At 46.2% G+C, this 26,581-nt stretch overlaps 2 protein-coding genes across 12 annotated transcripts in view; both read left to right on the top strand.

Moving 5' to 3' along the window:
- LOC137437374 (uncharacterized) overlaps positions 1–19,467 on the top strand; it is a 41,594-nt gene extending 22,127 nt beyond the window's left edge. For 2 of the 3 annotated variants that reach the window (XM_078766821.1, XM_078766822.1), the window contains one exon: positions 1,773–3,844. In XM_078766821.1, the coding sequence (XP_078622947.1) occupies positions 1,773–2,651 (879 nt within the window). In that variant the 3' untranslated portion in view covers positions 2,652–3,844. Of the gene's footprint in view, positions 1–1,772; positions 3,845–19,415 lie in introns of those variants that run through there. The other variant, XR_013621106.1, reaches the window with a different exon arrangement.
- Position 19,468: 1 nt separating this feature from the next.
- LOC137418586 (uncharacterized) overlaps positions 19,469–26,581 on the top strand; it is a 156,580-nt gene continuing 149,467 nt past the window's right edge. For 7 of the 9 annotated variants that reach the window (XR_013621101.1, XR_013621104.1, XR_013621102.1 and 4 more), the window contains exon 1: positions 22,844–23,019. Coding sequence is in view for 1 of the 9 variants with exons in the window: in XM_078766818.1 (XP_078622944.1) it covers positions 22,930–22,984 (55 nt within the window). In the remaining 8 variants the exon portion in view is untranslated. Of the gene's footprint in view, positions 19,528–22,843; positions 23,020–26,581 lie in introns of those variants that run through there. The other 2 variants (XM_078766818.1, XM_078766817.1) reach the window with 2 other exon arrangements.

Here is a 26,581-nt window from a genome sequence, read left to right as displayed (position 1 = left end):
CCGCGTGAAGACGAGCTAGGTGTGAGGCAGGAGCACCAGCCCAGAGGGGAGTGTAGTATTCCATTGAGCTGCAGATGAAAGCCTTGTATGTGGTGAGGAGCTCAGGTGTGCCAAGGAAGGACTTCGCACGACGGAGGATGCCCAGTCGGCGGCTGGCTTTGGAGGCCAGATTTGAAATGTGGTTTTCCCAGGAAAGATCATGGCAGATAGTGAGACCCAAAAGCTTGAGTGACATAACGTCGTGGAGAAGTTTGTTGACAAAGTACATGGGAGGGTTGTCCGGACGGTCTTTTCGAAGAGACATAGTGATAGTGTGAGATTTTTCAGGATTGAAATGTTCCACTTGTTTGCCCAGTCTGTGATTTTGTCGAGGTCTGCAGAGAGTGAGGAGGCTGCTGCCTGCCTATCTGAAGGAATAGGTATGGAGTGGCAGAGAGTAGAGTCATCAGCAAAGAGATAGAGAGGATTTTCCAAGAGAGTCAGAGAGATCATTGATGAAGACCAGAAAACGCACAGGGCCCAGAACACTGCCTTGGGGAACTCCAGCCTGAACAGGAAGAGGAGATGAGATAAACCCATTCAGGGCCACACGTTGACTACGACTAGAGAGGAAGTCCGCCAGCCATGCGTGGAGATTTCCATGGATACCAAAGGAGGAGAGTTTGGTGAGCAGAGGGTGGTGCCAGACCGTGAGTCCCAGTGAGTCGCAGAAGTCCTTTGCTGAGGAGCCATGGCTTGTGATAGAGGTACCCACACCCAGCCAACTGGCATGGTGACAATTGAAATCACCACATATGAGGAAGAGAGAGTTGGGATGGGTAGATAGAAGTTGGTCCATATTATCAGACAGCGAGATGTATATGGAGTCATCACTGTTTGGTGGACGGCACAACACACATATGAACAAAAGGTGGGAGCGAAGGGGAAGCCGTAGCCAAAGGTATTCCTGGGGGTGAGGTGGAGAGAGGGCAGTGCAGGGCGAGTGAGGAAGAGTTTTTTTTATAAAGATAGCAACCCCACCTCCAGGACATGGCTCAGGTCTAACCTTCCTGGAGGTGCGAATAACCTGGGATAGATACCAAGGAATCAGAGACACCATGAGGTAGGAAAGTTTCTGTTAAGCAGATCACGTCTGGTTTGTCAGAAGCAACCTGTATGGAGAGATCAGTCAAGTTTGAGCGAAGGCCCCGGATGTTTGAGGTCCATACCGTTAATGAAGAGGAAGGGGGAGTGAAAACATTTTGCTACCTCGGAGACATGTTGAATGTAGAAGGTGGATCAGACTCAGCAACGGTTGCTAGAGTGAGATGTGCATGGAAGAAGTTTCGGGAACTGAGTGGCGTGCTGATGAGGAGGGTAGTGTCGTTGAAGCTGAAGGGAAAGGTGTATGCTGCATGTGTGATAAGTGTTATGATTTATGGGAGCGAGACATAGGTAATGAACGTAGAGCAGCAACGAAGGCTGGAAAGGGTGTAAATGGGAATGGTTCGGTGGATGTGCAGAGTATCGTTGAGAGAGAGGAAGACAAATGATGAATTGCGAAAGATGATGGGAATAGAGCCTGTGATTGATGCTGTGAAGAGAAACAGGTTGAGATGGTTTGGTCATGTGTTGAGGAAGGATGAAAGTGACTGGTTGAGAAGAGTGATGGAAATAAATGTAGAAGGAAGTAGAGGACTATTAATGGTCAGTGCCATGAAACTTTCCAAAGTGCATGTGTGAGACGCTTGGTCTCCTTCAAAATGATGGAGAATGGCATTTTGCATTGACAGATGCAGATTGCAGAAGCAATACAAATGTGCCCACAAATCAGGGAGCTCTTTGTGACCCTCCTACTCTACTCTTTTGAAACCCTGCTGACCCAGTTATGGTCTTCGACCATCACCATATGCACTGGTGGGATGACTTTCTTCCTCGGGTTCCTCAATAAGCAAGCTGATCATCAACTCCTGCGTGCAATGGTATCGCTGGACGTTGAGCATCGCCTTCAACACCACGACAGACAACTTTCTGAGTTTCATCTGCCAAATGTCACAAATGATTTGCGTGCAACAGTGCAAGCAATCAATGGAAATATTGCACAACCACAACTGCCAATGATTATTCAGGAGGAATTTGAACTTGCTTATGATTTTAAAACTTTGAGAAACATTGTAAACCAACGCTTGCATGGCCCAAATGCACTTCTACCCTCTCAACGTGAGGTATATGTATATGACACTGTTATAGTTGCTTTACAGAAAAAGGAACCATTGGCTATCTTCCTGGATGCAAGAGGTGGGACAGGTAAAACCTATACACTGAACACTCTGCTAGCTGCTGCACACACCCTGCACAGTGACAAAATGAATGTTTCTCTAGCTGTTGCCTCAAGTGGTATTGCGGCTACACTTCTGCTGGGTGGACGTACATTTCATTCCAGGTTCAAAGCCCCCATCATGGTCACTGACTCAACAACATTATCAATATCGATATCTCACCAAAGTGTTCTTGCTGACCTAATTCGTAGAGCAAACCTTATTGTATGGGACGAGGCTCCAATGAGTCACAGGCACCTACTTGAGGCACTTGACCACCGTACATTACGAGACATCACCAACCAAGACATACCTTTTGGGGGAAAAGTAATAGTTCTCTGCTGGACACTTTAGACAGGTGCTTCCTGTTATTAAACATGGATCACGTGCCCAGATTGTCAATGCCTCTCTGAAATATTCTCTGTGTTGTGGCAACATTTCAAGATATTCCACCTTACCGAGAATATGCGTGTGCTTATGAATGGACATTGGACATTATAAAAAATCGAGGGAGTTTGATCGTTGGCTACTACAACTTGGCAACGGACAGCTACCCTACAACAATGAGGCATGCATTGAAATACCAGAGGAAATGTGCATGCAAATTGACAGCACCTCACGTGAAACAATCAAGTAGATCCATGAGTGAAGTCATTGACTGGGTCTTTCCTGACTTTCACCGACACCACACAGATCATAAGTGGATGGCAGATCGTGCAATATTAGCACCAAATAACACATTGGTGGATACCATCAACGAGGTCATGTCAGATACATTTCCTGGAACACCAACACTTTGTCAAAGTGCAGACAAGACGGTAAATGATGATGATGATGACGATGCCACACGTTTGCCAACTGAATATCTCAATTCCCTTAACATTGCCGGAATGCCACCTCATCAACTCTCACTCAAGGATGGCATGCCGTTAATCTTGCTCCGCAACCTCAACGCGAAGCCAGGACTCTGCAATTAAATGGGACACGGTTAATCGTGAAAGAAGTTATCTGTGGCCGCCTCCTAAAGGCTATTATTGCTAATGGTGACAATGCAGGTCGCAGTGTGTTTATCCCTCGCATCACTCTTCAACCTACAGATGGGATTTTCCCATTCCATTGGCAACGACGTCAGTTCCCAGTGAGAATTGCCTTTGCCATGACCATAAACAAGAGTCAGGGGCAGAGTTTGTCTAGGGTGTGCTTGTGGCTAGAACAACCGGTCTTCACATATGGTCAACTGTATGTAGGATCATGACGCGTTGGCCACCCTGACAATATTCGTTTCGCTATCAAGCAGTTGCCTCACCTTCCAAGAACTGCGACATGTTGTTGTATTGTTTACAGTGAAGTGTTATCACTATCCTGAACTTAAATTGCTTATAAAGATGTAACATCACTGATATTACAAATAAATTTGAGCAGAAGAAATGTTTGCATTATCATTGGCTTAAATCATGACGACACAACAACTCATATAGTCATTATCCTAAGTTCAAACAAACTTGTGCCTCTGCAGCGATGTATAGTGAGGCAAGCACAGCATCCCGATCCACGCTATTCGATTTATGTCAACATATTTTATCTATCTTTTACATATATATATATATATATATATATATATATATATATATATATATATATATATATATATATTGTTGTGGATATGAGAATGTTTTTTTTTATTTATTGTTGTGGTAAAATGTTGTTGTAAAAGGTTGTTGTAAAATATCACCCCTCCTCCCTCCGTTTGTGGTTGTATAAAGGTCAAAGGGCGTTCCCGTAGTTAGTCCATAAAACATACATGCAGGACACGATATATCTTTTTTGACAGTTATATCCTTATTATGTGTATTAGTGTAAGGCTGTGTCTTCCATTAATTGAAATACTCCATTGCACCAGTGAAAGAGAATAGATCCCCTTTCCTTCCCATCCCCAAAATCTCCCTTTCCTTCCCATCCCCAAAACCTCCATTTCCATATTACATCCCCTCTCGTCACTGCTGAGCCCTCGATTCCCAATCACCTCCCCTCCAATAACCGCCATTGACCATGTGCTTTGAGTCGGAGAAGAAAAAGGCGTGTCTCCACCTCGTCAGAGGGGAGGAGGGGCGCGCCCGCCCGTCGTCATCCAGGGCGGAGCCCGAGGGTCGCGCGACCAACCAGGGCCGAGGTGAGCACCCCGATGGGCGTGTCCAAAACGCCGGCGGCGTAATCGCTGGAGGCGCTATAAAAGGCGCAAACGGAAGTGGTCACAGTGAGTTGGTCGGAGATGCACTTTGAGTTGGTCACAAGGAGTTGGTCTGAGTCGGTTGCCAGAGGAGGGTCAGTGGTTGCGTTGGTTGCGGTGGTAAGGAGTCGGTGGTCAGTTGGTTGCGGTGAGGAGTCGGTGGTGAGGAGTGAGAGAAACAAGAAAGAGTTGAGGGTTTGGACCAGACGAGTGGGACAAGGCCTGGCAAAGCACGCGACGTAAACAGCAGCCAAAACAGCAGCGTGGGGCCTGGCCTGAACGGCGGCTGCTAAACGCGCCGGTTGTGCTGCGGGACCCCCTTGGACCTCCCTCTCCCTCCAGCCATCCACATCCTGCCATTACTGCAATTCCCCGCTTGAGTCAGTGTCTTTTGTTTGTTCTGTCCTGGGTTAATTAAGCTGTATAAGTTAATAATTGCACTGTGTCTCTAATCCTTCTGTATATTATTTTATTATCTTTCCTTCTCCTTGGTTACTTTGAGCATGTAAATAGTAGGAATAAATTTAGTGGTATTTCCAACCTTTTTGTCTTCTGCTTCTTCTTCTTCACATCCGTGTCGCCTTTGTCTTTTCCCTATTGACTAGCTGTGGTGCCATCCGGCCAAAGTCCTGGGTGAATCGGGTGAGTCAGGGATCCTGTTAGGTCGCGGCAATACCAAACTGCTCGGTAACTAACATCTTAAACCGCGATCAGTAACAATATATATATATATATATATATATATATATATATATATATATATATATATATATATATATATATATATATATATATATATATATATATATATACATACATACAGGGGGCTGCAAAAGTAGGTATACAGTTATGAAGAAAAAAAACGTGCGCACAAAACGTATTTTATTGATTATACAAGCATATCAATAATAACATATCAATAATAAACATATCAATAATAAACATATTAATCCCTCAAATGTCCCTCAAAACTATTTCCCTCAAAATCCCTCAAAACTATTATAATACTGGTAATACTGGTATAATCCTTACTGTATACCTACTTTTGCAGCCCCCTGTATATATATATATATATATATATATATATATACACACACAGCATATCTATAAATATATCTGTGCAGTGTCTTGTCACTTGTCTTGTCTTGTCACTGAATTACTACCTCAAACTTTTGTAAAATCGTACGAAACTTCGGGTATGAACCTATCTCTCCTGTGTGTGTCTTCAAGGGTCTTTGTTTTGAAATTTTTTGAAAAAACAACTTTTGTTGAAAAACAAAAATTGAAAAAGATGTATTTTTTCAACTTAAGTATTCAACTTCAATTGTTTATGAAATGTAATATCACGTATATGACAAAAACATTTATGCAAAATAATTGTTTGTTATGATTGGTGTCCACCATGACAAAACAGCAACTCAGGCACACTTGGTCATCGATTTATATATCTACATATCTGGGCAGTATCTGTGTTGTCACTGAACTACTCCCTGAAACTTTTGTTTCCGTGGTTGTGAAGTGTTTTTAATAACGTGGTGGTGGTTTTGAATCATGTGGTGGTGAGGTGTTTTGAATTACGTGGTGGTGAGGTGTTTTGAATTATGTGGTGGTGAGGTGTTTTGAATTACGTGGTGGTGACTGGTGAGGTGTTTTTAATTACTTGGTGGTGAGGTGTTTTGAATTAAGTGGTGGTGACTGGTGAGGTGTTTTTAATTACTTGGTGGTGAGGTGTGTTTAATTACGTGGTGGTGAGGTGTTTTGAATTAGTTGGTGGTGAGGTGTTTTAAATTAGGTGGTGGTGGTGAGGTGTTTTGAATGACTTGGTATTGAGGTGTTTTTAATTATGTGGTGGTGAGGTCTTTTGAATTACGTGGTCGTGAGAGGTTTTGAATTACGTGGTGGTGAGGTGTTTTGAATTAGTTGGTGGTGAGGTGTTTTAAATTAGGTGGTGGTGAGGTGTTTTGAATGACTTGGTATTGAGGTGTTTTTAATTATGTGGTGGTGAGGTCTTTTGAATTACGTGGTCGTGAGGGGTTTTGAATTACGTGGTGGTGAGGTGTTTTGAATTAGTTGGTGGTGAGGTGTTTTGAATTAGTTGGTGGTGAGGTGTTTTAAATTAGGTGGTGGTGAGGTGTTTTGAATGACTTGGTATTGAGGTGTTTTTAATTATGTGATGGTGAGGTCTTCTAAATTACGTGGTCGTGAGGGGTTTTGAATAACGTGGTGGTGAGGTGTTTTGAATTAGGTGGGGGTGAGGTGTTTTGAATTAGGTGGGGGTGAGGTGTTTTGAATTAGGTGGGGGTGAGGTGTTTTGAATTAGGTGGGGGTGAGATGTTTTAAATTACGTGGGGGTGAGGTGTTTTGAATTACGTGGTGATGAGGTGTTTTGAATTACATGTGGATGAGGTGTTTTTAATGATGTGGTGGTGAGGTGTTTTGAATTACGTGGTCGTGAGGGGTTTTGAATTACGTGATGTGTTTTGAATTACATGTGGATGAGGTGTTTTTAATTATGTGGTGGTGAGGTGTTTTGAATTACGTGGTCGTGAGGGCTTTTGAATTACGTGGTGGTGAGGTGTTTTGAATGACGTGGGGGTGAGGTGTTTTGAATTACATGGTGGTGAGGTGTTTTGAATGATGTGGTGGTGAGGTTTTTTGAATTACGTGGTGGTGACGTGTTTTAAATTACTTGGTGATGAGGTGTTTAAATTAGGTGGGAGTGAGGTGTTTCAAATTATGTGGTGGTGAGGTGTTTTAAATTATGTGGTGGTGAGGTGTTTTAAATGACGTGGTGGTGAGGTGTAATCGTCCCAAACTTCCAGTCTGCAACTACCCCTCCCCGATGTATGTGCTGAGGGGTTATTTCTTGAAAAAAAACATTCAACCGAAATTGCCTATAAAAATGTAATATCACAAACACAACAAATACATTTGTGCAAAATAATTGTTTGTATTATGATTGGTGTAAATCATGACAACACAGCAACTCAGGTGCAGTCATTATCCTCAGCTAAAATAAGAGCCTGTTCCTCAGTAACGACACTCGGCGAGCCGAGCCAAGCTAGTATATATATACTAGTGGGGTCACCCGTGGGAATCCCACGGGCATGGACGTGTGTGACATTTCGACATATTGAGTTGGATGCTGCACCTGTTTCACAATAACACACACACACACACACACACACACACACACACCTCGTTTTTTCATTTCTGTATCTCACAATTCGGTCTCTCTCTTATTAACACACACACACACACACACACACACACACACACACACACACACACACACACACACACACACACACACACACACACACACACGTACACCGACACACATATACACATACACATACACACACATATATATACACACATACACATACACACACACACACACATGCACGCACACGTACACACACATGTACACCGACACATGCATATACACATACACACATATACACATACACATATGGATACACACACATACACATATACACACACAGACACATACACATATACACATACACACACACAGACACACACACACACATGCATACACATACACACACACATGCATACACATATACATACATACACACACACGTACACACACATGTACACCCACACACATATATATATATATATATATATATATATATATATATATATATATATATACACACATACAGACACACACATATATACACATAGACACATATATACACACACATACACATGTGTACACACACATGTACACCGACACACATGCACACACATACACATATACACATACACACATGTACACCCCCACACACACATACACACACACACACACACACACACACACACACACACACACACACACGCGCACACGCACACACACACACGTCCCACATGTATATATCCCACATCCCACATGTATATACATGTTTAAAGTGTACGTGCCCTTCCCCCTTCCCCCGGCCGGCAACGCTGAGTACTTCTGCTAGTAACTAATGAAATAAAAACGAAGAAATATCTCTGGGTAATTTTCTGAAACTCGGTGAAATTCGCTGAAATTCGCTGAAATTCGCTCGGTGTATCGGTGAAATATTTTATTTGGGCGGTGTAGAATTGCTTCGAACGAAATATCTCTTAGCAATTTCCCGTCTGTGTTTCATGTCCATGCACACGTGAAATGGAGTTTGTTTTTGCACACGTGAAATGAACATGTGAACCTTTACTTCCGGATAATAATGTTGAATGAAATAAAAACGAAGAAATATAGTGGGGTCACCCGTGGGACATTTCGACATATTGAGTTAGATGCTGCACATTCAAAATGGTTACTGGCAATTCATCAGATCCAGAAATGGTGCAATGAACACAATTTATTTCTTTCACATAATATGTGGCCCCTCACTCCTCTCCACCTGACACTCTCCTCTCTCCACCTGACACTCTCCTCTCTCCACCTGACACTCTCCTCTCTCCACCTGACACTCTCCTCTCTCCACCTAGCACTCCTCTCCTCTCCAATCCCTCACATTCCTCTCCTCTCCAATCCCTCACCTCTCCAATCCCTCACACACCTCTCCTCTCCAAACCCTCACTCTCCTCTCCAATCGCTCCTCACTCGCCTCTCCAATCGCTCCTCACTCGCCTCTCCAATCGCTCCTCACTCGCCTCTCCAATCGCTCCTCACTCGCCTCTCCAATCGCTCCTCACTCGCCTCTCCCATCGCTCCTCACTCGCCTCTCCCATCGCTCCTCACTCGCCTCTCCAATCGGCTTTCCCCGTCTCGTTTCTCTCGTTTTTCTCCCGTCTCGTTCTTTTTCTTGCTCCAAATCGGCCCGTCTCGCCCGTCGGCCCGTCTCGCCCGTCGGAATCGGAAATCGGGCCGTCTTGCTTTCTTGCTTGCGCGTAAATAAATTGTGTTCATTACACCATTTCTGGATCTGATGACTTGCCAGTAACCATTTTGTAAAAATGAATGTGCAGCATCTAACTCAATATGTCGAAATGTCACACACATCCATGCCCGTGGGATTCCCACGGGTGACCCCGCAAGTTTGCATTGACGTTCGTCGACGCACTCGTTCGCCCGTCTCATTCGCTTTCTTGCTACATCCTGTTCAAGTGTGCATTCTTCATCGATCGTCTCATTCATTTTGGAAATAGAAGTTTCCACGCAGCGCATGAATTGTCACTATCCTCAAGAGGAAGTGTCTCGTAATCATCAAATGATAAATGGCAAGTAAATTATATTGTGGAAAATTAAAGATTTCAAATAAACCTATTTAAAGTGTATGCGCACATAACTAATAAAAAAAACGAAGAAATATCTCTCGGTAATTTCCTGAAACATATTTTACTTCCGGCTAATGTTGAATGAAATAAAAACGAAGAAATATATGTCGGCATCATTGTTGACGTTTTTGTGACGACTGTCATCAAACGAAAAAGTAATATATCTTATAGTGTAGCAGCATAGCAAACCTGTTGTGCATTTTGTGATACAAGCACCAAATTTGGTACACTAGTAGACTATCATATTGTTGCAGATATGGGACTTGGCCTCAATATCCGCTTGTAAATACTCCCCTATTTCCCCAATACTCCCCAACTATCCCCAATCCCCCATTCCCTAGTCCCATTGCCTGTAAATAACACTCTGTAGAACCGACCTTCCCCTTTTTCCCCCATTAAATGTCGTGCCCAGGTTCACCGCATCTCACGTAGACAACTATAGGACATCTTGCTAGTTATTCTTAGTCTATGTCAGTTAAGGACTCGTTTCCATTAATTCTGACTCTTCGTTGCACGAAATTGTGATCGTATGGCACCAGTAGTGAGTTTAGGACCTCCCCTTACCTCCTCCCATCTTCCCCATGAAACAACAACAACAACTACAACAACTACAACAACAACTACAACAACAACAACTACAACTACAACTACAACAACAGTGGAGATGGGGGCGGCGCGGCGCGGGGGAGTGTGCGTCCTCACACCGGCTCGGTTAGCCGCCATGACCATGCGCTCCGACGGGGTTACCACGAAGGGGCTCCCTGTCAGCCCCTCGTCAAGGGCGGAGCCGGTAACCCCCCCGCACGCACCCAATGAGAAGCAACGGGCCGATTCCATCTGGGGCGGAGCTAACGAGCTGAGGGCGTGTCACTCCCCGCCGGATATACGCAGCCACTTACCGGACGTGACGTGAGATGCGCCCCCGACTGAAGAAGACAAGTCACGACCTTCGAGCGCTGAGTGAGGCCTCCCGCATCTCTGGACCGGAGCGGGTCGATTCTGTCCTTGAGCCAAGAGTGCACCTTGAGCCATCGACTACCCGCTTTCCTTGCCATCAATCCCCGTGTGAGTCAGTTTTGTCCCGTTTATCTGTCGTCTGTCGGGGCTAATATAAGAGTGTGTCTAAGTGCCTGTCTTTCTATGCTGTCCCTCTCATTCCTGTAATCTGACCTTCCGCAATATTATAACCTCTTCCGGAGGTCTTGAGAACTGAACCCTTGGTGTCGTGTCATTTTAATCCAGCCGTTGTGTCCTTTTCCATCATTGATTTAGCATAGCGCGACTTAGTCAACGTTCGAGTATAATCGGGTAAACGTGCAGGCGCGGTCATACCAAACCGCTCGGTAGACCAACATCCACAACCGCGTCTGTAACAATTGTGTCAGGAGTGTCGGATTCGAACCTGGGACTAAATTTATTAGGCCCAAATTTTGGAACACCAATTGTACCACTAGGGTAACAATTGGTGTTGGGAGGTAGAATTCGATCCGGAGCGCGTTTCCCGCGCTCGAAATTATAACGACGAAATTTGATTTGTTTTACGGAAATAAAAACCCGAATTTTGAAAGTCGCGCTATGGCGGATCAAGACAGCTGGGTCCGGTAGGGGAGAGTGAGGCAGGGTCGGTCCAGGACCAAATTGAGGGACGCGAGGAGTGCGAAGCAGCGAGGGTAGCAGACGCACAAAATAGCGTCGTTGCGCCCGACGTTGCGGGGGCGCAAAATGGCGCCTCGCTGGTCACCGCGCCCGCGACCGTGGCAGCGCCCCTGGTGGATTCGAACCTTTTCCTCCTGCAAATGAGGGCCCTTATGGAACAAATGGGTGAGCAATTGGGAGACCAAATTAGAGTTTGAAAAGCAGTATGGGACAAATGGGGAACCGGATGGAGGCTCAGAATGAGCAATTGGGGTAATGGGGAACCGGATGGATGCTCAGGGTGAGCGATTGGAGGCAAAATAGGGGTAATGAGGGACGAAGCGAGGGGTACCGGAGAGGGGTTAGACAATAATTTTAAGGAGTTAGACAAGAAATTTGGGAAGTTAGACAATAATTTTGAGGGGTTAGACAACGGGATAAAAGAGGTGAGAAATGGTTAATAGGGTTAGAAAACAGTATGGAAGGCAAATTGAGGGACATGAGGGACCAAGCGGAAAGGGAAGTTAAACAAATGGAGCAGCAGATAGAGGGGGTCAGAATGGGGGTAGAAACTAAACTGGATGCTCACAGGGAGGAAATGGAGCAGATGAGGGTGGCATCTGGGCAGGAGATGCAAGTGATGGGAGAGGAGATCAGAAGAGGAGTGAGTGAGGAGGTCGGAGGAGTGCGCGAGGAGGTGAGGCACTGTAAGGAGCACATGGAGAAGGAGGTGAGAAAGGGACTGTAAAGTTACAAGGGGGCATAGAGGACCTGACGCAGGAGGTGGAACAGCTGACGGAGGGACAAAAAGGACTAACGGAGCAGGTTCAAAGGAACACTGCGGTATTAGGAGGTTTAAAAGCGACACAAAACGACATAAAAAACGACTTAATAGCGACAAAGAGGGAATGTCAGATGGTACGTGAGGGACTGACAGCGAGGTTGGACGAGGTGGTAGAGGTAATGGAGACGAAGGACCGGCAGGTGAGGACGCACCTGGAAACGGTCAAGGTAGCCTTAGAGGACGAGCTTGAGGAGACGTACCGGGGAATAAAAGAGGTGAAGCAGAAATTAGAAGAAGTGGAAGAAGGGGTGAGCGAAATTAAGAAGCGACGGAGAGAGGATAAGAAGGAGATAAAAGAGGAGATAAAAGAATTGGTCCAAAGTCTGTGTTTGGATCGTGATGATGTGCTCATTAACCGGATGAGGGATTCGCAGGTGATGGAGGAGAAGCGAAAAGGAAGAGGACCCGGTGTAAGTGGTGACCAATATGGTCGTGCGTATGATGCGCCAGGGGATTTAAGAAGCTTGGGGGTCGAGATAGACCCGGGTGTTCGTGAGAGGCCGTTGGTGAAGTGTGCGACAGGTCTGGTGTGCGAAAAAGGAGGTGTGCGAGAAAGTCCGACTCTGGGGTGTGTGAGGAAAAAGTGCGTGCCAAGGAGTGAGTGTGCTGGCGAGAATGAGTCGGTCGTAGCGCGTGTGCGAGGGAGCACATGGAAGCGCGGTGTGGTGAGTGTTACAGAGGGTGTAACGGGAGAGTGTGCGCGAGAAAGGTGTGTGACGGACAGGTGCATGAGGAAAGAGTGCGCTGTCAAGAGTAAGGGTGAGTGCGCTGTCAAGAATGGAGGTGAGAGTAGTGAGAGTGACAAGGAGAGTGAGTTAGTGAGTTGGTTGTGACAGGTGAGCGAGGATGTACACCTGGGATGGAAGGATGCACATCTGGAATGGTAGAGCGTGAGTGGGAATGCACGCTGGAATTGGTAGTGAGGCACGTGGTTGGGTGTGCGAATGAGAGCACACCTGTGATTGTCACAGAGGAGGGGGCGCGAAGAGGTGTGTTGGTGAGGTGTGCGACCAACGAATGTGTGCCAAAGTGTTCGGTGGTCAGGTGTGTGACCAAGGCTGTGAGTGGAATGGGTGTACCGAGGTGTGTAAGGAAAGGTACGAGGAGCATGGAAACGGCTGGATGTGTGAGCAAGGAACGGGCCGCGGGGTGTAAGCGTCCAGGTGAAGCATCGACGTTAGACGGGGTAGAGTTTAGGTCGACTTTTAGCCGAATCGGGCCCTCGGTGCGTGCTGGGCCTCGCTTTGAACGGCCGCGTCCGTGCTCCACTAGGCGGAGCGGGCAGCCCGATAGAAAGGGTCGTCATGGCGACCACTTTTTGTTGAGGCATTCCGGCAGGTCGAGATCGGGACATTGGATGGCTCCACGCCGAGATGGTGCGTGGGATCTCGGCCCGGGTAAGCCCCCGTCCCTGCCCCGAATGCCGGACGCATCCAGCCGCTGGCGCAGAACAACCCGCATTCATGGCTTGGCTTTACGAAGCCGGGCTTTGGACAGGAATTGGCGCATCGAGAGGCATTAGTGAGTAGACTGGGTGATGAGGTTAGTGTTTTGGACCCAAAATTAGAGAAAAACAAAATTTGATGATTGGCAAGGGATTGGCAGTAGTGATTGGCAGATGATGGGTAGTGATTGGCAAATTTTTAATTTGTTGAAATTTGATGTGCGAAATTGGTAGTGAGCGATGGGCCCGGTGGGTAAGGCTGGCATCCCTGCCACCCTTCCCATAGGTGGGGGCAAATGCGCAATAGCTTATGGGGTTGATGGCAGTGAAAACTAGCCCGGGTGGGTTAGGTTATATTGTAGGGATCTAGCGAAGATGACATTAGGTGACGTTAAGTTTAGTTAGTGACTGATACCTGTAGTGGGGACGCAGGTAGATTAGTGTGGATGATAATGACGTGGGAGCGCAATAGTTTAAAGGGACGACTGGGAAGCGCAAGTTTCAGAGGGGAGTAGTTAGGTGAGATGATGCTGTGTGAGAATTGAACAGGTGTGATTGCACAGGTGTGCAACTGGACAGGTGTGTGGAGCAGTGTGTGAGTAGTGAGTGTTGTGGATCAGCGCGAATGCGCTTGGGGAGAGAAGGGTGCAGGTGGCACCAGGTGTGAGAGCACAGGTGTGCAAGTAAAGGTGTGTGGAGAGAGTTGGAGTAATTGGTACGGAGTGGTGTGCATGGTGCGAAGGTGTGGATGGGGGAAGAGTGGACCCCTTTCACGAGTACCCGGGGCGGGTAGTGTAAGTGTTAGGTAGAGGGTATAGGTAAATTGTGGTTGGATATTGGCATCTGTGGTGCGGGTGACAGAATGGTATTTGGATGGGTGCATTAGTGTTGTGGAAATGGCTGGGCGTGTAGCCTGTTAGTGTGTGTAGTTGGTTGGGCACTCCACCACTGTGAGGATGTCGGCCAGGTGAGGCCGCAGGTGGGCTCTGGGAGCCGATAGTTGTGAGTGGGTGCCTGAGGATCCCGGGTGTGGATCGGGCAGCCCAGTGCCAGAGAGGGCACCGAGTGGGGAGAGCGCCAGAGGGCCTTCCCCAGGTAGTTAGGTTAGGGTAAGGAGCAGGTAAGCTCGGAGGCAACTGCAGTGGTGGAGGTGTGCAGGTGGGTAGACCCACTGGGAGAGGTACACGCCACAGCCCAGAAATTGTGCGAGGGCACCGGGAGATGAATCGGGGGAGTGAGACCCCAAATTGAAAAGCACCACAGTTTGGCCAATGGGAATTGGTTTTTAGAACCCATAGTGTAAGAGGGCCAATGGTTTGGCCGGAGAAAGACCCCGGGTAGTGTAAAGTTGTTAAAGTCATTTAGGAAATAGTTAGGATTGATGAACCTGTCGCACCATACGCAGCCACTTACCTGTGGTGATGATGATGACTCCACACCTGTGTTTTCTTTGTTCTGTGTGCAGGAAATGAGAATTGCTGTGTGGATTGGTGAGACGCATCACGACGTGGATGAGACATTGGGGTGATTCCATCTCTCCCTCCCTAGGAGGGACTGATGATGAATTGGTAATGGCAAATTTTGATGAGTTGAAAATGGCAAATTTGATTGGTTAAGAGGGAGAGAAGACGAATTTGGTATATGGGAGGAACGGGGAAGACAGTAGGGACGTTTGTTGATTTGTAAAGTAGATGTTTATGGGTAGTGTTGTGTTTTGTGGATACAGTAAGGGGTAAGGGAGGGGCCATGTAGGTTACCTGGTGGGGGGGGGGGGCGTACGGTAGGAACGTACCTGTCTCACCTGGTTCCCATGTGCCCCCAGTGTGCATTACCTTACATTGCGTGCACTTTTGCGCCCTTACCACCTTACTCACTTGTCTGCTTCTTTTGTCTCCCACCTCTGAGGATCTGGCTTTGGGGTAGAGAGAGAGGAGAGAGAGGTGCTGGCTACGCAGTTGTGGGCCTGCACTTTCGCTGCTTGCTGCCTGGATCGATACACCATATGGACCGCAATGTTGGTGGCCACCCACAATGGACCGCAGTTCTTTTGCGGCCAAGCACCACCCGTGGATGGACCTATGGGTCAACGTGGCACCTATGCCATACAAGGTGAACCACTTATAGTTGGCCCCCTGACGGCCACAATACAGAAATGGACGCGGTTGGCGCCTTTCTTTATTTTTTTGAAAGAGGCAAGAACACCAAGTGCACCACACGAAGGCAAGACCAGCGGCAGAACATCGGCCGGCTGCGACACCACCGGTGATTTATAAACACTTTATTGGTGCACCGGATGGTGCTGACTGTGTTATGGGGTGGTGCTTTTGATGCTTGGAAGGGGTGCTCTGCACATTATTAAAGGCCATAAGGCCACAGAGCACTCGTGGGTTGGTGTATCGATGCTGGCATGCGTGCTCTCTCTATGCATAACATCTGCATGTGTTCCTCCAAAAACAGGTCCTGGATCGTAGTGTAAATATCAGCGTAGTCTTGTGTAAATAATGCTCCCTACCGGCTGTATGTTTAGTTTGCGAATTCTTTCCGGATTCGGTTATCCTGTGGGTGTGTTTCTGTGAGGAGAAGGGTGCAACGTCGCAGGGGGACATATTTACTCATTTGTGAATATCTGTAAAACTGTCGCACTCAGGGTAGAGTTAATAGTAGAGGGAACTACATCTGAGTGCCACACTAAAATAGGTAAAAATTTATCGGGTCGGGACGCCCCGAGGGTAGAGAAGGGTGCAATGTTGCGGATATGGGACTTGGCCTCAATATCCGCTTGTAAATACTCCCCTATTTCCCCAATACTCCCCAACTATCCCCAATCCCCCATTCCCTAGTCCCATTGCCTGTAAATAACACTCTGTAGAACCGACCTTCCCCTTTTTCCCCCATTAAATGTCGTGCCCAGGTTCACCGCATCTCACGTAGACAACTATGGGACATCTTGCTAGTTATTCTTAGTCTATGTCAGTTAAGGACTCGTTTCCATTAATTCTGACTCTTCGTTGCACCAGAATGTGATCGTATGGCACCAGTAGTGAGTTTAGGACCTCCCCTTACCTCCTCCCATCTTCCCCATGAAACAACAACAACAACTACAACAACTACAACAACAACAACAACAACTACAACAACAACAACAACAACTACAACAACAACTACAACTACAACAACAGAGGAGATGGGGGCGGCGCGGCGCGGGGGAGTGTGCGTCCTCACACCGGCTCGGTTAGCCGCCATGACCATGCGCTCCGACGGGGTTACCACGAAGGGGCTCCCTGTCAGCCCCTCGTCAAGGGCAGAGCCGGTAACCCCCCCGCACGCACCCAATGAGAAGCAACGGGCCGATTCCATCTGGGGCGGAGCTAACGAGCCGAGGGTGTGTCACTCCCCGCCGGATATACGCAGCCACTTACCGGACGTGACGTGAGATGCGCCCCCGACTGAAGAAGACAAGTCACGACCTTCGAGCGCTGAGTGAGGCCTCTCGCATCTCTGGACCGGAGCGGGTCGATTCTGTCCTTGAGCCAAGAGTGCACCTTGAGCCATCGACTACCCGCTTTCCTTGCCATCAATCCCCGTGTGAGTCAGTTTTGTCCCGTTTATCTGTCGTCTGTCGGGGCTAATATAAGAGTGTGTCTAAGTGCCTGTCTTTCTATGCTGTCCCTCTCATTCCTGTAATCTGACCTTCCGCAATATTATAACCTCCTCCGGAGGTCTTGAGAACTGAACCCTTGGTGTCGTGTCATTTTAATCCCAGCCGTTGTGTCCTTTTCCATCATTGATTTAGCATAGCGCGACTTAGTCAACGTTCGAGTATAATCGGGTAAACGTGCAGGCGCGGTCATACCAAACCGCTCGGTAGACCAACATCCACAACCGCGTCTGTAACAATATTATGAAAAGATCTGGATATTGGGCCATCTCAGATTCAGAGATTTGATTTTTGCAAGATTTCGATTCGATTGGGATCGAAGAGAACACCTTCTTCGTCTTCTATACAGTGAAGTTGCCAGCCCTGAATTCTCTGGCTACATCTGGGTGCTTCATTGGGAGTGCAACCGTGTCCCTCAGGTGAACAGGGACACACCTGGCATAGTGTGTGTGGTCTAAGGCATGGAACCATGGGACCAGTTCCGTCAGGGCATCAAGGTACGTCGTGAATGAAGCCTGCCGCAGAGAACGCACGTAGACCAGTACCAACATCTCTAGTTCCAGCACAGTTGCCCAGTACTGAAAGTTGGGAATGTCTTCTCCTCTCTGGTGACACCAGTCTTCGAACTCAGGCAGGTCTTCTGCATCATCAGCATATGTCATACAGTGGCGTTCATACGCACGGTGTTGCAGGATGTGCAGTGCCGCTGCAGTGATTTGATGAGCTCTTCTTGTGCGGGTGACGTGGGCAGCTCGTAGGAAGGAGTCGGCCGTCCCTGGCGTTGCAATCTCAGCTTGCAAAATCTGCAAATCTTGCAAAAATCAAATCTCTGAATCTGAGATGGCCCAATATCCAGATCTTTTCATAATATGATAGTCTACTAGTGTGCCAAATTTGGTGCTTGTATCACAAAATGCACAATTCTTTTGAATATTTGGGCTAAGCCGCCCCACTAAAACGATATCTATAGGTGTGCAAAGTGTCAAGTTAATCCATCCTTCGATGCCTGAGCCTTAGGCGAACAAACTTTTCAAGTCCTTGCATTATAGTATGATTTTCCTTGGTGGCCATATTGGATTTTGGACGTCATCTCGAAAATAAGTGACATATGAAATGTACCTTTCCCTGAATCAGTTTCACTGACCTCAAAAACCCCTGATTTGATACCTCATTTGTCTATCTGTGACTTCTACAGCCAGAGATATATGATATTTCAGTTTTGCTGGTGGCATTTTGAATTTTGGCCAACATCTTGGAAAATCTGAAACGGTCAGGATGGCTCCTAGGCTAAAATCAATTGATAGGTCCAAACGAAGCTCCATACCAAATTTGGGACTTTTGTCCGGCTTGTAACATTACGCCTAAAAATTGTTGCTAAGCCACCTGACTATCACATGCAGTGTTATTTGTAAAAGTTTGGTCCATAAGCACGAAAATAAAAATGGTAGTTTTGTAAAGTCGTTCCCCCAGAAATTATTGCTAAGCTGCCTAACTAGATCAATCACATGGGGGTTAAATGCATGTTCTAAGTGAACTCCAATCGGTGGAGGCGTCGTGGTGCACCGGGCTAAGGCAGGCCACGATGACGTATCAACGATGAGACTCGAGAGCTGTAAACGGCAAAGGTTCGAATCCTCGATCCTGGGCCCCCGCAGGTGTTGCGCCGCGGAAAATGAGCCTCACGCTAAAGACGTCCGGGCGGACGCCCCGGGCACCCGGGCCTCCACCCTTTTGAATCCAAACCAATTAATCAATAAATTAATCACTGAAAAGCGAATTTATGCATTTGAAATCGTCCACCGTTCCTTGTCGTGACGTCACATTCAACGACCATAAAATGAAATGTTGTTGTTTTTTTGAAGGATATTTAAATAATCTCGTTGACCCTTAAGGACTTATATATATATATATATATATATATAAAACCCTTCGGTTTATAATTATATATAAAATCGATGGACCATCCACAGGGTAAAGGAAAGAATAAAAGAAAAAAATATCACTTCCCGTTCCAGATCCAGGAAGTTGACCCCAAGAGGAAGAAGAAGAAGAAGAACCACCCTTCGGATAGTCACTCGTCACTCGTCACGTCAGTCGTCAGTCGTAGTCCTCGGGCACACTGAAACTGTAAGTGTCATGTGCGGCTGTCATACGGGTTGAAGGCACGAACAGTGCACCAAAATCGAGCGTCATTATATATCATCTATATTATAATAGCCGTAGATGATTCTGTCTGTCTGTCTGTCTATCTGTTGGGTGTCTCCGGGGTGTGGCTTACTCGGTTTGCAGAGTAGCTCCACCCATAGCTCCACCCATTCTGGGAGTGGCTATAAACAAATATCCACCATTTTATTAACTCGCATAGCTTTGAGTCCTGTTTTGTAGGCCCGTGGTGTCTTGCTCTCCCCCAGTTTTATTTCAAATCAAATTCGATAAATCATTTCATTTTTCACAGTCGCTAACATAGTTTTAGACTCGGTTGAAAAAAAACGGGAAGAAAATCCGATGAAAGTTGCCGTTTATAGAACGAAATGAATTCTCAAAGGCCTGTAACTTCAAGGCCATTGAGTCTCTCTCACGCCTTTATCTCCAATCTAACTCACCATATGATTTCATTTTTATCGATGGTTTTACTTTTAGACTCGGTGTCAGCAATAATTGAGAACAATCCACACACGCGGGAAAATGCAGAGATATATTTTTTAAAATCGCGTCATGGTGTATCATACACCGCCCAACATGACACCGCCGGCAATGTGTCGATTATATATTAAAAATTCGCTTTTGCTTTTCCGTTATGATATATTACTATTTCGTTTGATGATAGTCGTCACAAAAACGTCAACAATGATGCCGACATATATTTCTTCGTTTTTATTTCATTCAACATATTAGCCGGAAGTAAAATATGTTTCAGGAAATTACCGAGAGATATTTCTTCGTTTTTTTTATTAGTTATGTGCGCATACACTTTAAATAGGTTTATTTGAAATCTTTAATTTTCCACAAACATTCCACACACGCGGGAAAATGCAGAGATATATTTTTTAAAATCGCGTCATGGTGTATCATACACCGCCCAACATGACACCGACGGCAATGTGTCGATATCTATTTTAAATTCGATATATCATTTCATTTTTCACAGTCGCTAACATAGTTTTAGACTCGGTTGAAAAAAAACGAGAAGAAAATCCGATGAAAGTTGCCGTTTATAGAACGAAATGAATTCTCAAATGCCTGTAACTTCAAGGCCATTGAGTCTCTCTCACGCCTTTATCTCCAATCTAACTCACCATATGATTTCATTTTTATCGATGGTTTTAGAGTCGGTGTCAGCAATAATTGAGAACATTCCACACACGCGGGAAAATGCAGATATATTTTTTTAAATCGCGTCATGGTGTATCATACACCGCCTAACATGACACCGACGGCAACGTGTCGATACATATTAAAAATTCGATATATCATTTCATTTTTCACAGTCGCTAACATAGTTTTCGACTCGGTTGAAAAAAAACGGGAAGGAAATCCGATGAAAGTTGCCGTTTATAGAACGAAATGAATTCTCAAACGCCTGTAACTTCAACTTCAAGGCCATTGAGTCTCTCTCACGCCTTTATCTCCAATCTAACTCACCATATGATTTCATTTTTATCGATGGTTTTGGACTCGGTGTCAGCAATAATTGAGAACATTCCACACACGCGGGAAAATGCAGAGATATATTTTTAAAAATCGCGTCATGGTGTATCATACACTGCTCAACATGACACCGACGGCAACGTGTCGATATATATTAAAAATTCGCTTTTGCTTTTCCGTTAAGATATATTACTTTTTCGTTTGATGACAGTCGTCACAAAAACGTCAACAATGATGCCGACATATATTTCTTCGTTTTTATTTAATTCAACATTATTAGCCGGAAGTAAAATATGTTTCAGGAAATTACCGAGAGATATTTCTTCGTTTTTTAAAATTAGTTATGTGCGAATACACTTTAAATAGGTTTATTTGAAATCTTTAATTTTCCACAATATAATTTACTTGCCATTTATCATTTGATGATTACGAGACAAATTCCTCTTGAGGATCGTGACAATTCATGCGCTGCGTGGAAACTTCTATTTCCAAAATGAATGAGACGATCGATGAAGAACGCAGACTTGAACAGGATGTAGCAAGAAAACGAATGAGACGGGCGAACGAGTCCATCGACGAACGTCAATGCAAACTTGCGGGGTCACCCGTGGGAATCCCACGGGCATGGATGTGTGTGACATTTCGACATATTGAGTTAGATGCTGCACATTCATTTTTACAAAATGGTTACTGGCAAGTCATCAGATCCAGAAATGGTGTAAAAACAACCGTTTAGAGGCCATTTTTCCCCGCAAAGCGGGGGTTGGCCTTTTCGGGGACCGTGGTAGTTGTTGTTTTTTTGTCCCCTTTTTGAAGCAATGTTTTACGGCCGGATGCCCTTCCTGACGCCAACCCTTTTTGCCGCCTTCAACGACAAACAGGGAATTACCAGTGAACTGGTACTCAATTAGCCGACCTCGGAAGGATGACAGGCTGAGTCAACCCCCCTGGCATTAATTCGGCGATCGACCGAGATTCGAACCCAGGATCCTAAGCCGGCACCCTAGCCGCTAGCCCAACACCAGAAATGGTGTCATGAACACAATTTATTTACGCACAAGCACAAAAGCAAGACGGGCCGATTTCCGATTCCGACGGGCGAGACGGGCCGATTTCCGATTCCGACGGGCCGATTTGGAGCAAGAAAAAGAACGAGACGGGAGAAAAAGGAGAGAAACGAGACGGGGAAAGCCGATTGGAGAGGCGAGTGAGGCGCGATTGGAGAGGAGTGTGAGGCGCGATTGGAGAGGAGTGTGAGGCACGATTGGAGAGGAATGTGAGGCGTGATTGGAGGGGAGTGTGAGGCACGATTGGAGAGGAGTGTGAGGCACAATTGGAGAGGAGTGTGAGGCGCGATTGGAGAGGAGTGTGAGGCGCGATTGGAGAGGAGTGTGAGGCGCGATTGGAGAGGCGTGTGAAGGATTGGAGAGGAGAGGAGTGTGAGGGATTGGAGAGGTGAGGGATTGGAAAGGAGAGGGATCTGAGGGTTTGGAGAGGAGAGGAGTGCTAGGTGGAGAGAGGAGAGTGTCAGGTGGAGACAGGAGAGTGTCAGGTGGAGACAGGAGAGTGTCAGGTGGAGAGGAGTGAGGGGTCACATATTATGTGAAATAAATAAATTGTGTTCATCACACCATTTCTGGATCTGATGACTTGCCAGTAACCATTTTGTAAAAATGAATGTGCAGCATATAACTCAATATGTCGAAATGTCACACACATCCATGCCCGTGGGATTCCCACGGGTGACCCCGCTAGTAAATTAATAATGCACTATATCCTGCCTCCAAAGGTGCGGGCGACAGTCCCTGACCGAGCTTTGTTGGTTTATTGGTTTATTCCCAAAGATGGATGTTCCATTCACCGTGAGGAGCATTCCCAAAGATGGATGTTCAATTCATGGTGAGGAGCATTCCCAAAGATGGATGTTCCATTCACGGTGAGGAGCATTCCCAAAATTAGTCACGTGAAAAAGTAAGTACCCGTGTACAAGTAAGTACACGTGAAAAAGCTCCGTCTCCCTGTGCCGCCCCGTCTCCCTGTCCCGCTCCGTCTCCCTGTCCCGCTCCGTCTCCCTGTCCCGCTCAGTCTCCCTGTCCCGCTCAGTCTCCCTGTCCCGCTCAGTCTCTCTGTCCCGCTCAGTCTCTCTGTCCCGCTCAGTCTCCCTGTCCCGCTCAGTCTCCCTGTCCCGCTCAGTCTCCCTGTCCCGCTCAGTCTCCCTGTCCCGCTCAGTCTCCCTGTCTGCGGGCGACAGCTCAGTCTCTCTGTATGGAGTGGGAGGGAGAGAGCAGTGGGATTGGTAGAATATGGAGTGGGAGGGAGAGAGCAGTGGGATTGGTAGAATATGGAGTGGGAGGGAGAGAGCAGTGGGATTGGTCGAGTGAAGTATGGAGTGGAAGGGAGAGAGCAGTGGGATTGGTAGAATATGGAGTGGGAGGGAGAGAGCAGTGGGATTGGTCGAATATGGAGCGGGAGGGAGAGAGCAGTGGGATTGGTCGAATATGGAGCGGGAGGGAGAGAGCAGTGGGATTGGTGGAGTGGAATGGAGAGAGCAGTGGGATTGGTCGAATATGGAGTGGGAGGGAGAGAGCAGTGGGATTGGTCGAGTGACGTATGGAGTGGAAGGGAGAGAGCAGTGGGATTGATCGAATATGGAGTGGGAGGGAGAGAGCAGTGGGATTGGTCGAGTAAAGTATGGAGTGGAAGGGAGAGAGCAGTGGGATTGGTAGAATATGGAGTGGGAGGGAGAGAGCAGTGGGATTGGTCGAGTGAAGTATGGAGTGGAAGGGAGAGAGCAGTGGGATTGGTCGAATATGGAGTGGGAGGGAGAGAGCAGTGGGATTGGTCGAGTGAAATATGGAGTGGAAGGGAGAGAGCAGTGGGATTGGTAGAATATGGAGTGGGAGGGAGAGAGCAGTTGGATTGGTAGAATATGGAGTGGGAGGGAGAGAGCAGTGGGATTGGTCGAGTGAAGTATGGAGTGGGAGGGAGAGTGCAGTGGGATTGGTAGAATATGGAGTGGGAGGGAGAGAGCAGTGGGATTGGTAGAATATGGAGTGGGAGGGAGAGAGCAGTGGGATTGGTAGAATATGGAGTGGGAGGGAGAGAGCAGTGGGATTGGTAGAATATGGAGTGGGAGGGAGAGAGCAGTGGGATTGGTAGAATATGGAGTGGGAGGGAGAGAGCAGTGGGATTGGTAGAATATGGAGTGGGAGGGAGAGAGCAGTGGGATTGGTCGAGTGAAGTATGGAGTGGAAGGGAGAGAGCAGTGGGATTGGTAGAATATGGAGTGGGAGGGAGAGAGCAGTTGGATTGGTAGAATATGGAGTGGTCTTTTGGTATAATCCTGGGTTAAATGTGCATCCACCTTTTGGTATAATCCTGGGGTAAATGTGCATCCACCTTTTGGTATAATCCTGGGTTAAACGTGCATCCACCTTTTGGTATAATCCTGGGTTAAATGTGCATCCACCTTTTGGTATAATCCTGGGGTAAATGTGCATCCATCTTTTGGTATAATCCTGGGTTAAATGTGCATCCATCTTTTGGTATAATCCTGGGTTAAATGTGTATCCACATTTTGGTATAATCCTGGGTTAAATGTGCACCACCTTTTGGTATAATCCTGGGGTAAATGTGCATCCATCTTTTGGTATAATCCTGGGTTAAATGTGTATCCACATTTTGGTATAATCCTGGGATAAATGTGCATCCACCTATTGGTATAATCCTGGGGTAAATGTGCATCCACCTTTTGGTATAATCCTGGGGTAAATGTGCATCCACCTTTTGGTATAATCCTGGTTTAAATGCGCATCCTCCTTTTGGTATAATCCTGGGTTAAATGTGCATCCACCTTTTGGTATAATCCTGGGTTAAATGTGCATCCACCTTTTGGTATAATCCTGGGGTAAATGTGCATCCATCTTTTGGTATAATCCTGGGTTAAATGTGCATCCACATTTTGGTCCAAACCTGGGTTAAATGTGCATCCACATTTTGGTATAATCCTGGGTTAAATGTGCATCCACCTTTTGGTATAATCCTGGTTTAAATGCGCATCCACATTTTGGTCCAAACCTGGGTTAAATGTGCATCCACATTTTGGTATAATCCTGGGGTAAATGTGCATCCACCTTTTGGTATAATCCTGGGTTAAATGTGCATCCACATTTTGGTCCAAACCTGGGTTAAATGTGCATCCACATTTTGGTATAATCCTGGGGTAAATGTGCATCCACCTTTTGGTATAATCCTGGTTTAAATGCGCATCCTCCTTTTGGTATAATCCTGGGTTAAATGCGCATCCTCCTTTTGGTGGAAACCTGGGTTAAATGTGCATCCACCTTATGGTATAATCCTGGGTTAAATGTGCATCCTCCTTTTGGTATAATCCTGGGTTAAATGCGCATCCTCCTTTTGGTGGAAACCTGGGTTAAATGTGCATCCACCTTATGGTATAATCCTGGGTTAAATGTGCATCCTCCTTTTGGTATAATCCTGGGGTAAATGTGCATCCATCTTTTGGTATAATCCTGGGTTAAATGTGCATCCACATTTTGGTCCAAACCTGGGTTAAATGTGCATCCACATTTTGGTATAATCCTGGGTTAAATGTGCATCCACCTATTGGTATAATCCTGGGGTAAATGTGCATCCACCTTTTGGTATAATCCTGGGGGTAAATGTGCATCCACATTTTGGTATAATCCTGGGTTAAATGTGCATCCACCTTTTGGTATAATCCTGGGTTAAATGTGCATCCACCTTTTGGTATAATCCTGGGTTAAACGTGCATCCACCTTTTGGTATAATCCTGGGTTAAATGTGCATCCACCTTTTGGTATAATCCTGGGTTAAATGTGCATCCACCTTTTGGTATAATCCTGGGTTAAATGTGCATCCACCTTTTGGTATAATCCTGGGTTAAATGTGCATCCACCTTTTGGTATAATCCTGGGTTAAATGTGCATCCACCTTTTGGTATAATCCTGGGGTAAATGTGCATCCACCTTTTGGTATAATCCTGGGTTAAACGTGCATCCACCTTTTGGTATAATCCTGGGTTAAATGCGCATCCTCCTTTTTGTGGAAACCTGGGTTAAATGTGCATCCACGTTTTGGTATAATCCTGGGTTAAATGTGCATCCACCTTTTGGTATAATCCTGGGTTAAATGTGCATCCACCTTATGGTATAATCCTGGGTTAAATGCGCATCCTCCTTTTGGTGGAAACCTGGGTTAAATGTGCATCCACCTTTTGGTATAATCCTGGGTTAAATGTGCATCCACCTTTTGGTATAATCCTGGGTTAAATGTTCATCCACCTTTTGGTATAATCCTGGGTTAAACGTGCATCCACCTTTTGGTATAATCCTGGGTTAAACGTGCATCCACCTTTTGGTATAATCCTGGGTTAAATGTGCATCCACCTTTTGGTATAATCCTGGGTTAAATGTGCATCCACCTTTTGGTATAATCCTGGGTTAAATGTGCATCCACCTTTTGGTGTAATCCTGGGTTAAATGTGCATCCA

Source organism: Myxine glutinosa, chromosome 12 (assembly GCF_964187855.1).
Source record: "Myxine glutinosa chromosome 12, kmMyxGlut1.1, whole genome shotgun sequence".
Lineage (NCBI taxonomy): Eukaryota > Metazoa > Chordata > Myxini > Myxiniformes > Myxinidae > Myxine > Myxine glutinosa.
Note: the sequence above shows the minus strand (reverse complement) of the source record. Positions and strands in the feature narration are given on the sequence as shown.